The following is an 11,819-nucleotide window of genomic DNA, read 5'->3' as shown; positions in this document are numbered from 1 at the left end:
ACTCCTCCAGCCACCTCTCACTCCCTAGTTCTCAGCAGAGAAAGCCTGCCCACTCTTTTACTGCCACTTGTATAATCCAAGTTATTTTCCAGGAAAGCCAGAAGGGTTCAAGACACACCTGGCTCTTTGAGCAACCAGTCACAGGAATCCTAGTGCAGCACTCTCATAGCCCTGAGCTTAGAGCACAGCAAAGCTCCAGGGTGAACGCTGAGAGGTGCTACAATAAGCCATTGATTAGCCCTCTGCTGTCTTGGTGTATTATAATATGTTACAAAGACTTCTCATTAACACTGCCACAAATACACAGAGACGAGCATACCTTTAATCACCAGCCTCATCAACACCAATACCCAACTGGATGAATTATGGAATGCATCCTTCCTTTTCTATGCACAACTGACAGTTACTGCCCCTGTGCTTAGTGAATTCCACTCAGAGCCCTGAGCAGCGCTGAGAATTGCCCACTGGGGCATCAAGTTTGAAGTGAGATGTCTCTTCCTCCCTCTGGTCACCAAGTTCATTTCGCACCACAAAGCATTTCCATCGCAACAGGAAGAGGAAATTGGGCTTCACAAGCTGAAAAAAGAGGCGAGGGTATGAGGAGTAAGAGCACCACATGTTGCCCCAGGCCCAAAACCACCACTTCCCCCACGTGGGCCATAGAGCAGAGCACCATGCACTTGCCTCTAACACCATGAAATCACACAAACACCAACATTTTAGAGAAACATTTATTATAGGGTTGCAGAATTTATGCCAATATAAAGTCCCTTAATAAAACTCTCAAGTTCATCAACTGCAGGACGCTAACTCTTCATTATCTTTATACTGCAGCTTTCAAAAAAAAAAGAACAATGCTCTGACTGCAGTAGTAATGCTACTTGCTCATAAAAAGTTGATCTAAAAAGTTTATATAAGCCAGAGTAGTTTAAGTTTACAACTACAGTCACACTCACAAGTGAGCTATACCAGAACAGATTCTTGAAATAGGAAGTTACAGGATAAACCAATTCATAACCAAAAATACTGACAAGCTTTAAGAGCAACTCTATTCGAATCTAACAACTAAATACCACAAAACCAAACCAAGGTAGAAGAATTAAACGTAAGCTCGGGGAAGGTTCCAAATATACATATGAATTCAATACAGTAATTGCACAAAATGGAAGAGGGTAGTGTTAAAGGTTTGTGATCACTGAGGTTGGATTTTACATGCTTCACACATGGTAGTTAAAATAAACCTTTAGTGATACTCATCAGAAGGTTTTTTTTAGCCAGGATACGGAATGCAGAGCTATTCTACAGAACTACACAAGATGTGCAAACCACAGATTATTAATATTAATCATTCTGTGAAAGATAAGGTGAACAGAATTGGTTCCAGCCAAGGAATTGGTTAACATTTTTTATATATATATATATATATATTTTTCTGCCATTCCCAGATTACACTAAATCAAACACATTCAACGGATAAACTGGTATTAACCTTCTAAAAAAAACCTTACTCAAATTTAAGTTTTACATGAGACAACTAAAAAGTTATACCAAGGATCAAAGAAAGCTGAAATGGTGACTTTGTCTTTTGAAATACAAGCAATACACAGAAAATGCATAAGGCTTTTGATTATCACTGCACATTTTAATTTAAGAAGTCGACGTCTAATGCTCAGACTTCTCAATGAAGGTGTGAACTAGTCACCTCCCATCCGACACCTTTCACTGTTGACAGATCTTTGTTTCAACAACGAAAGAGTTTTCAAAGTGTCTGATTGAGTGACAGTTCTCCACTGAACGTTTCTGCAGACCTGGGGATGAGAAAAGACGAGAGCCTGAGTGAAGCAGATCTGGAACCCAGCAGCAAGTATTTACAAGTTTTGCATCTTATGAACAGCAGCAAGACACAACCATTCAGTACATCATGTTTCTAGAGCCATGGATTGCCACCAGAGCTTAATAACAGTTTTGTTTTCTATGAGAAAAACCATTCTGAGAATGAGGGAGGCTAACAGCAGAAGAGGGGGGCCACATACAGCACAGGGGACACAGCAAGCAAGCACTTTTTTCTAGTATCCTGCCACCAGTTTAGTGATAGAAGACACAACACTAAATAGATTGTTTACGGCAAAGTTTCTCACAGCTCTTCCTAACCACAAAGAAAAAGCAAAATAGACTGAAGTTACAGGGAATGAGTTTAAAAACTCAGAAAGGATGCAGGAAAAAAAATAATAAATAGTTCTTTATCAGTGCTTCCCCCTACCCAGTTTGTATTAACACAGAACATGCTCCTGTAAGAGCAGCCTTCACTTTGACGAGAGCCCTGTAAGGATTTGCCATTCAGCTGATGATCTTACTGAAGTTTTTCCTAACACTATTAAAGTGATTTTCTCTATGTTGGGACATGCCAGCATCGGATCTGACATAGGCAGTTCACCTGTATCAGCTGTGAATCTGTGTTAGGAGACAAGAATATAGTAGTCCTGCAATCAAAGACAAGCTGCTCAACTAAAATGCTTCAATATATAACAATTAGAGAAGAAAGATTTATGGATTGTTTAATAAGCAGAGAAGTATTTGGAGTAAGCAGGAGAAGCTATCCATCGAAGTCTAGAACCACTAGCTCTTAAATCAAACCCAGCAGGGCACTGCTTTAGTTTATAAAAACTTAAACTATAGGCTGTCCTTCAATTTATCTCAGTCTTAATGCCTCTACAAGTTTCCAATGACTATCTAAATGGGTTCATAATTGAACAGTCAGGAAAACTTGTCCAGTTTCTCATACACCTCATTTACAGCTCCAGGGAACTGCCACAGAACCAGAGGTCAGTTTGATCTTACAGATGAACCACGAATTCTACATAAATCTGAGAGCCAATGCAGCAGCTGCACGAGAATTATTTCTCCACAGAACTTACATGATTTTATCCATTTCAGTCTAATTGTTTACATGTGCATGGCCTGTACACACTAGAAGAAAGGCATTCTAGAAATACGATCTGGAAGGCAAGACAAGTCTTGCCCCCAAACAGTTTTCTCCTCAGCAGAAGTCTTTTATTTGACTAGATTTCCTGCCTCCCTCCCTCCCTCCAAGGACAAACAAGGTTAGTTACAGAACAGAAACTGTACCAAGAGCCTTTATTCATTTACTAGAATCCTTTTGGGCAAGTATTCTGTACAAGTCTCTGACTATGCAGCAAAGATGCCAACAAGATGCTATAGCAAGATGATTTAAGGAAACATCACGAACGCTCTTCGCAGTATTGCCTATAGACAGTCTTTCAGTCACAGCAGCAGTCAATTTAGCTGTTGTGAAGATGCTTTTGTGAACAAGTCTAAGAGACACACGCCTCTCCCTCCCATAAAGGCAACATTTACTGTTCTTTCCTGTGCCCTACACTGTTAGCTACACAGCACCAGTTTTATGCTCACACATACAGAGCCTTCCATCCAGTAAGAGGCTGTAGTCTCTAGCAAACAGCAGATGTGACTTCTGATGCTGCAAGCTGTAACCGAGCTGAGGAAACTCTTGCCTAAGAGCCTGGCAGGAAAACCAGAGCAGAGAGTTCTGACAAACCAAACAGTTGCACTCTGAAAGGCTGTAACTGACAAAGAATTACTTTGCTATGTGTTTGGTGAGAGCAGCAAACTATGAAATGCTTTAACAACTACGGTGAACTAAAATTCATAGCAGCAGATTTCTGTACTCCAGGCCTCCTCCCAGTGTGTCAAAACCACTGACACCTCAAATCTGATCCTTTTCACAGAACGGCAGGGGGTGGCACAAGGAGACAGGCAATAAAGAAACAGAGCTCAGAAGTTCCTATGAGGTGTTCTTCCTCTTTTAGAGAGGAAGTCTGGGATGTCCGGAGCTAGATGTTCAATTATTTTTTTTTTCCCCAGAGCAAATGAACCAGAAGATAATGCTTTAACTCTATGCTCCTGTAGCCCAGTTTTAGACAGACAGTGACAGCCTAAACTGCACCTACACAGACTCACATTATCAGATAGATTATATGAATTTTAGGGCCAAACTAACTTACAGTTTCAACCAAAAAAATGGAACAGAAATAAGCTTATGTTCAAATTTGGCTTGGGCATGCAACCTCTAATTTCATAACTGAAACTCTCTATCATCATGTTCAGTTGAAACTTCAGATACATATTTGAAAGTAGGGGAAAATACCCTTAAGTTCTATGGTTAGTTTCAGCTCATGATGAGCACTCAGATTTCCAACTCTAAAAAATCCAGAAGTTTACGTATTTACCCTTTCCCTACTCAAACAACAGATTAATTTTTTTCTGAAAGGGACTTACCTGTTATCTGGTCTCTGCGCTGAAGTCTGAACGTCTCTTTCCCAACACAGAGTTGGTAGATGAAGATACCCAAATCAGACACATTATCTATCTCCTCTGTAACCACCATTTCTTCACGGACTAGATAGGTCTGAGGCAGGTAAGAGCCAGTCTAAAAGAGAAAAAACCTTGAGAAACAATATTCTGTTAACAACAGACAAACATCATTACATTTTACTCTTTGCTTTGGAAGGGCTTCAAGCACTAGATTCCAACTTTCCTTCTTTTTAATACTAAGATATGCCAGTCTTGAACCAGCTGCATACCAGAGAAGTTAAAAACTGACAAAGGTTATTTCAAACAGTTGCAGTTACATCCAAAGCACAGTTAACCATAACACCACTTGCCTCACATGAAGCAAACAAATACAACCTGTTCAGGTTTATTTGTATGCAACAAAGTCTGCAGTTAAAAGAGGAGAAAAAGTACTACTAAAGTTTCTGTGTTTGAGGGAATATATTTCCAATACAAAAAAAAAAAAAAAGAAAGCAGTGTGACCTACAGAAGTTAAGCCTTCACCACAATCACAGCACAAGTGAAACGACTTCCCACCCCTCATGACCAACTCCTAAAAATGGGGACAGGGAGACTCACTTAAAGCTTGTCTTCATGAAGCTAAAGAAAATGAAACAAGCTTAGCTAGACCAGGTGGCCTCCAGCTCTAGGTGCAGAGGAATCAATAACTTTTTTGAGAGTACATTTGATACACGATAGCTCACTATTGCATTTAATCTGAAATTAGCAGCAAGCTCTATCATCTTGACCCATAAGACAAGCAAGTCTTATGGGAAAAAAAAAGTTTTAGTCACTGAAGAGTCAAAGTGCTGGCGATGAACTCCTAACTCCAGTGCCAACAGAACAGAAGAACAAGTTCACATTGTTCTTTTCATTAAAACTCTCATGGGGCAAGTCAGCTTTCCGGTAGTAACTTTCAGGTTTAGGCTTTCAGTGATATTTGGAGCTTTATAAAATTCCTTTATAATAGCTAAATTTAACCTATTTGCTAGTTGCTTTCAGCTTTCATAAAGCTAGGTATTAATAAGAGCATTAAGCATGAATCTACTCAACATAATATACACTGACAGCTGGCCTTAACTTCAGTACAGTGACTGAGCCAGGGGGATTATGTACTTTGATGGCAAGAGGACTGTTCTAGCAAGAGACTGTAGTTCAGGAGCAACACCCAGAATTCTTATCAAAAGGGATCTTGTCAGCATAACAAAACAGTAAAGTTTCCACATACCGCCAGTTTTGCAAAGAGATCCATCAGATTTCTTGGTGGCATAACTATGGATGTGTTCAGTGGAATCACGTAGCAGTTACCCAGTTGCAAGTCAAGATACGCCGTCAAAAGCTATTTTGAAAAGAAGTTTTCAATTAATTAAGTGTGGCCTTTGATTACTAGAACACAATTCTACAAGGACTAAGAAGCAAACTCAAAAAGCTGGAGATGGCACACACCTGGTATCAAAGAGATGCATTCATGAACTATCCAGTGTAAGAATTTAGCTATTACCACTTTTGTAAACAGTGGTTACAGCTATTATGGTTTACAACAGGACTTTTGTACAGAAGGGAGAGCTGACTACAAAAGCAGTTTCTATCGTAATTCTAAATGAGTACAGTTTGTATTAATACAGAAAGTATTTGGGAGTATGCTGTCATAACTGAAGAAGGTCAATTAAGCACAGTGCAAACAAAAGGTATCCAACTGTTGATAAGCAATAACTCCCTCTAAATAGTTTTTCAAAAAAACAACTAGCCTCTAGAAAGCCCCACCAGATTTACCACTGAGTGCAAGAACTGCAGAGAATAAAATTATGAGGGCATCTACTCGTTTCACTGTGACTTTGCACAGCTCTTAGGTAGAAGCAACTGAAGTTCTTACGTTGCCTGAATCCTTTAAGTTATAGCCAAGATTCTGTCAAGACAACACAGATAAAAGCTGCAAATACCACAAACACAGGCAGCACAGCCTGGCTGCGTGGCATTCCACGCTGCTGTTAGAAGGCAGCACATACAGAGGTCAGTTCTGGTGTCTTTACTGCGATTGTGTCTGCATCGCCAAGGTTTGCCTCACAACCAACCTACAAGAGCTTTTACAGTTGACTAAGGGTAACTGTTAATACTATCCACACAACTTCAATTAAAAAGTCAAATTAAAACCATCCTCTCATCTTTACTTTAGAGAAACTTCACACAACTAACATGGCATTTTCAAGTTCTAGCTTTCAGCCACTTGAAGTGATTTCTTTAGTTCAGTTATCCAAGGAGAAGCAGCCCACACTTGTTTGGAATTCTACATTTGCTGTGCAAAACTCTGTTACAATCTCAGACCGAATCCTCAGTTTCCCCACATTACACACTCACATTTACACTGTTCTTCTATCCTCACTTTCATTTACATAGGATTCTTGACCAAATGGCAAGTGCCACTTCCAGATATCTATCCTATGGGCAACAACATCTAAAGCTGCATAACAATGAGATACATTGTGCTGAGAAACAATACAGTTAGAGTCACTGTGGGTACAAACTCCTCTAACATTCTTGTAACACTCCTCCCTCGCAGAAGTCTACGATTATACGGTTAAAAGGGTCAGATTTCCTACACTTAAACCCATCCTCAAAGAGAAACTTGGACTGACAGTAAGCTTTAAAAGCCTCAAGAATGCAAACCCTGGAGCTGTTCCGATTACCATTCGCTCCACAGTTTCCCAGTGAGAGACAAGAACAGTTATTTCTTATCGCTTCACACGTACTCACCCTATCAAAGTCATGAACGATCGCTGCTGGATCGCTGTCCGAGAACTTTGGAACGGGGACATCAATGATGGCAATGTTGTCATCCTCTCGGATGTCAGCTTCCTCAGCAATTGGGAGGAAATACGGTTCCACTGCACGATCACGATTTTCATTTTCAAAGTAACACATCTCACCACGGTACACCTTATGCTGAAAGTAAGAGCAAGGCTAGTCATTTTTACAGTGAATGTTGCTTTAAGACTGCATTTCTAATACTTATGCTATGACAAAGTACACATCTGTCACACCTGGATGTTTTAAAGGACACAGCAGTCCTCATGTCCCACTTATTGAAGGTTTTCTATTATAGCTGTAATCCATTTATAATTATACTTTTATTATTCAGCGATGCTTAAAGAAAAGAGAACTTTCACATTACCTTAGGCATGAAGTACTTGTAGATGCAGGCTCCACCAACAACAACTCCTGCCAAGATGAATGCTAGACCCAGCAGAGTCAACAGACATCTTCCAGATGAGTTTTCGCCTCCGCGTGTGGTGGCAACTTCTGGATCCTTTAAATAAAAGGGGATGAGACCTTAGAAAGCGTACTTTCTCAGAACTGGCAGCAAGCTGTTCTCTACTGCTTCACCATGACCTATCATCTTCTATTTCTTCTAGGTGTGCAGTGAGAATTTTAAGTCAAGCATCATATAAGAGAACACATACATGAAATAGTACTGCATTATACTAAGATCAGTTTTCAAACAGCACTGAAAGAAGATATTTTCTCGGTTAGAGGATGCTTTCTAGACAAATCTTTATCGAGAAACCATTTGAGGTGTAAGAAATTCAAATGACTGTAACAAAAGAGACACTGCTGCAGCCGCAATACAGTACAAGGAAAGCAAGATTTGTAGAGCAAGGTCATTTTAAGGTACGCAGTGTTTTCAGGCCTCTTCCCAATAGCCTATTTCCTATCCTTCTCTTCCTATCAGACGGAATAAGATAACATTACTTTTCCTTACAAAGCAGGACTAACAGAAAAAGCTAAAATGCAACTTTGTCTATTAGCTGGGGAACATCGGATGCAAGTCAAACATTCAAGTTTTACAACTTGCAACATGCACAAGTGGACTCATCACCTTAAACGCAGCTTCAAATTATGCCAAACAAAAATAAGTCCCTTTGGCACTTCCTACCTTGCAGCTTCAAAACACTCCTCCCTCCACCCAACCCCCACGGAAGTTTTGTTTCTAGCAGCCTGAAACTTATCTCTTTAGTCTGGTGATTTGTTTCCCCCCCGCACCCAGCACTCTCCCAAGGAGAAGGTCACTGCTTCCAGAGGAAACCACTATCACACAACATGGTGGTAAGTTGTGTAACAATGACTGCAGAGCTACTAACGGTGTCTGAATGGCAATGACAAGAGCTCTTTCAGTGCCTTTCCAGACTTCCAGGTAAAAGGCTCACACAAGCTGAGTTGAGAGAACTGCAAATTCAAAAATGACATTCTGTTTGGGCAAACACATACTCCTTTTGGTTCTTTAAAAAACAAACACACAGGTATAAACCCCAAATGTTTAGAGCATCAATATACTTGGTCAAGTATGTCCCTTTAATGATTCATGACTCCAGTATTTAGCAGGTCACTTTCAAGACCTGCTCTTTCTACTGGTCAGGAAGAAAAATTGCATTTCACAGCAAAAGATCTTTTCCTTTGTGCTGTTCCTAGAATCAGTAGATAGATTTAGCACAGCAGCTTCCATGGCCTTTCTTTATTTGGGTCCCACTATTTGCACTCCTGTAGAACACAACATATTTAAAAAAACCTGCAATCTCAACAAGCCACAGTATTATTACAAAGGCTGCACATATTTCCACGCTCAGCAAGATATAGCAGCGTAAAAGTCAAATGCATCAGCTATGCAATTACTGAAACAAAAAAACAAGCTGTTTTGCGAAAGTCAATACTCCTACATTCCTCTCTCGCATCCTCCAAACGGAAAAATGTTGGTTCAGCGAGACACAAGCCGCTACAATTGGCTAGTTAAGCATTTGTCAAAAACAAAAAGCCCAAACTAGTTTCAAGTCAGAATTATGGCACATTTATATGCCATTATGTAAAAACCATCTTTCAGAGTTAACCTGGCTTTTAAGATCCAGGCTAATGCTATTCTCTTCATATTCTGCCACCTTCACCTTTCAGTGACTTACTCATTTAGCCTATCATTACTTGAACACAACAGTCTGCAGCAGGTTTTGGCAAAGCAGACGCCCCAGTGCTTGGATGATGTCGACGTGATTAGCTACACTTGCACTACAAGCATTTCAAACAAAGCAAAGGCATTTATCATATTAAGAAGCTATGTAGGCAGCCTGAACCTGAGAAGAAAGAGTTGACAGCTGATAAGAGAACACAATATCAAGACTTTGCGCCAGTAGGTTACAAAGCCTCTGCTCAAAAATAATAAGTCATAAAAAGCCTGCAAAGAGAATGCAGTTCTAAGTTGCACGGTAACCAGCAAAGCAAACTAAGACTAAGAGAGGAGGAGAAGAAAAATCACTTGTGTTAACATCTCCAGCTAGCTCAAGAGACACTGTTGACAGAGTCAGCTCCAAAGAATCTGCAGGGAGAGTATTCTGCAAGCTCAAGTGTTTTGTGCAGATATTTAGGAGACTTTTATCATGCTGTTTCAGCCAACATTAGCCATTAAGCTTGTTTGCTCTGCACAAATATTCCAGCAAAAGGAGACATTAACAAGCACTAGAACAAGTTTGTCTTGGAGTAAAACTGTGAACTTGATGTTTACAGACAACTCTAAGCCCCTAAATCGGAGTGAAGAGTTGTTAAAAAAAAAACACATACACTTTTGCAAACACATAGAATATTGTGACAGATATAAAAAAAGCAGCTTGAGTAGCTATCATGAGAAGAGAGGAAAGGGTCTAGGTGTATATTAGAACTAATAAGGTTAAGGACATGGACCTGTTGGAGCAGGGCCAGAGGAGGCCACGGAGATGCTTCGAGGGCTGGAGCCCCTCTGCTGTGAGGGCAGGCTGAGAGAGCTGGGGGGCTTCAGCCTGGAGAAGGCTCTGGGGAGACATTAGAGCCTCTTCCAGTCCCTGAAGGGGCTCCAGGAAACCTGGGGAGGGACTCTCGATCAGGGGGAGCCACAGGATGAGAGGTGACAGTTTTAAACTGAAAGAGGGGAGATTTAGGTTAGGTATTAGGAAGAAATTCTTTCCTGTGAGGGTGGTGAGACACTGGCCCAGGTTGCCCAGAGAAGCTGTGGAGGCCCCATCCCTGAAGGGATTCAAGGTTGGATGGGGCTTTGAGCAACCTGGTCTGGTGGGAGGTGTCCCTGCATGGTACAGGGCCAGCAAGAATATATGTAACAAGTTGCCTCAGGAGTAGCTGATGAGCTTGTTCTACATAGAATTGGCCAGTATAATGACATTTTCAAAATTTAAATTACTCCTTTACTGACACTGTTTCGCTACTTTCTCCCTCTCCTCTTGATCTAGTAATTCAGTGCTACTATATTAACTGCACACACATACAACTCCTACAGCTCAGAAGAGTCCACCGACCAGTAACACCACTCTGTACCCCTTCCCCTTTTACTGGGAGGTTACTTAAGGAGAGGTGGAGGCTCTGGAGGGTGGAAGACAAGCTGCTTTCCTGGTTACAGAAGTGGGGGAAAAAAATAAAGACATTAGAATCCAAGTCGACAAGTGTTGCATTTTGGTTTTTGGCATTTTTTTTAATAGTCCTACTCTCTCATACATCTCGGTCCATCCCATATTCCTCCTCTAGAGCTACTGATTTATTTACCTAGATGTTGATCTTCCTCATCTGACTAAAAATGTCAGCAACTAAGCAAGACATCTTCAAAATAAAGTCTCCCACAGATTTGGAAAGTTCAATTCAAGCCAGTGACGCGGCAACTCGTTAGGAAGGAAAAGCCAACCACAGAGTACTTGCCTGGGTTTCTATTTAAAAACCTTTATGGCAGGTTTCTCCATTTAATCCAGACATACCAGAAACCCAGACACCTCACCGCAGCGCCGCTCTCCCAACTCGCTGCCTACGGAGGTTTCAAAGCAGCAGCGAGCGGAGGACGAGCCCTAACCCACTTTGTTTGCTGGGAAAACGCAAACCAGTTCTCTCCCCGGGGGAGAAGCCGGGCTGCCACCGAGGGGACGCCACTTTTCCCCGGCCGGAGCCCAGCCCCGGAGCTCGCCAGAGCGGAGGAATCAGCCTCCTCCGGGCTGCGAAGGTTTAAAACCCCGTCAGGAAGCAGGGCCCTGGTTTAAAGCCCCGTCAGGAAACAGAGCCCTGGCACGGGCCCAACTGCCTGATAAACAGCCGGGCCTGCCCCGGGCATGTCAGTTCGGCACCGCCCGGGGCCTCCCGACCGGCAGCCGGGCTGCCAAAATGGCTGTGGGGAGAGAACGGCAAAAAAGGAGCTGCGGGCAACGCGGGGCGCTCGGGCCCCCTCAGACCCGCACCGCCCGCCCGCCCGACGGCCCCTCACGGCGGCGGCGGCCCTGAGGGGAGCTACTCCCCCCCGCAAACACACACACACACGCGGGGCTGATGGCAGAGCAGCCGCCCCCCGGCTGGAAGGTTGCCCTAACGCCGGGAAGAGCCGAAAAGAGCGGCGGAGCGGCAGTCAGGGGCTCTGCGGGCTGCCGGTTGCCTTCCCCCCGGCCCGC

General features: G+C 42.3%; 1 protein-coding gene across 1 annotated transcript in view; it reads right to left on the bottom strand.

Annotated features, from left to right (window-relative positions):
- Positions 1–717: 717 nt before the first annotated feature.
- The window catches only part of ITM2A (integral membrane protein 2A), an 11,304-nt gene continuing 202 nt past the window's right edge, over positions 718–11,819 (bottom strand). The window contains exons 2-6 of the mRNA XM_014955152.1: positions 7,538–7,672; positions 7,120–7,308; positions 5,597–5,707; positions 4,315–4,465; positions 718–1,808 (exon numbers count right to left, since the gene is read on the bottom strand). Coding sequence (XP_014810638.1) covers positions 1,720–1,808; positions 4,315–4,465; positions 5,597–5,707; positions 7,120–7,308; positions 7,538–7,672 — 675 coding nt within the window. The 3' untranslated portion in view covers positions 718–1,719. The remainder of the gene's footprint in view (positions 1,809–4,314; positions 4,466–5,596; positions 5,708–7,119; positions 7,309–7,537; positions 7,673–11,819) is intronic.

The sequence above is a fragment of the Calidris pugnax genome, unplaced genomic scaffold (genome assembly GCF_001431845.1).
Source record: "Calidris pugnax isolate Ruff unplaced genomic scaffold, ASM143184v1 scaffold38, whole genome shotgun sequence".
NCBI lineage: Eukaryota > Metazoa > Chordata > Aves > Charadriiformes > Scolopacidae > Calidris > Calidris pugnax.
This window is presented reverse-complemented; position numbering and strand designations above follow the sequence as displayed.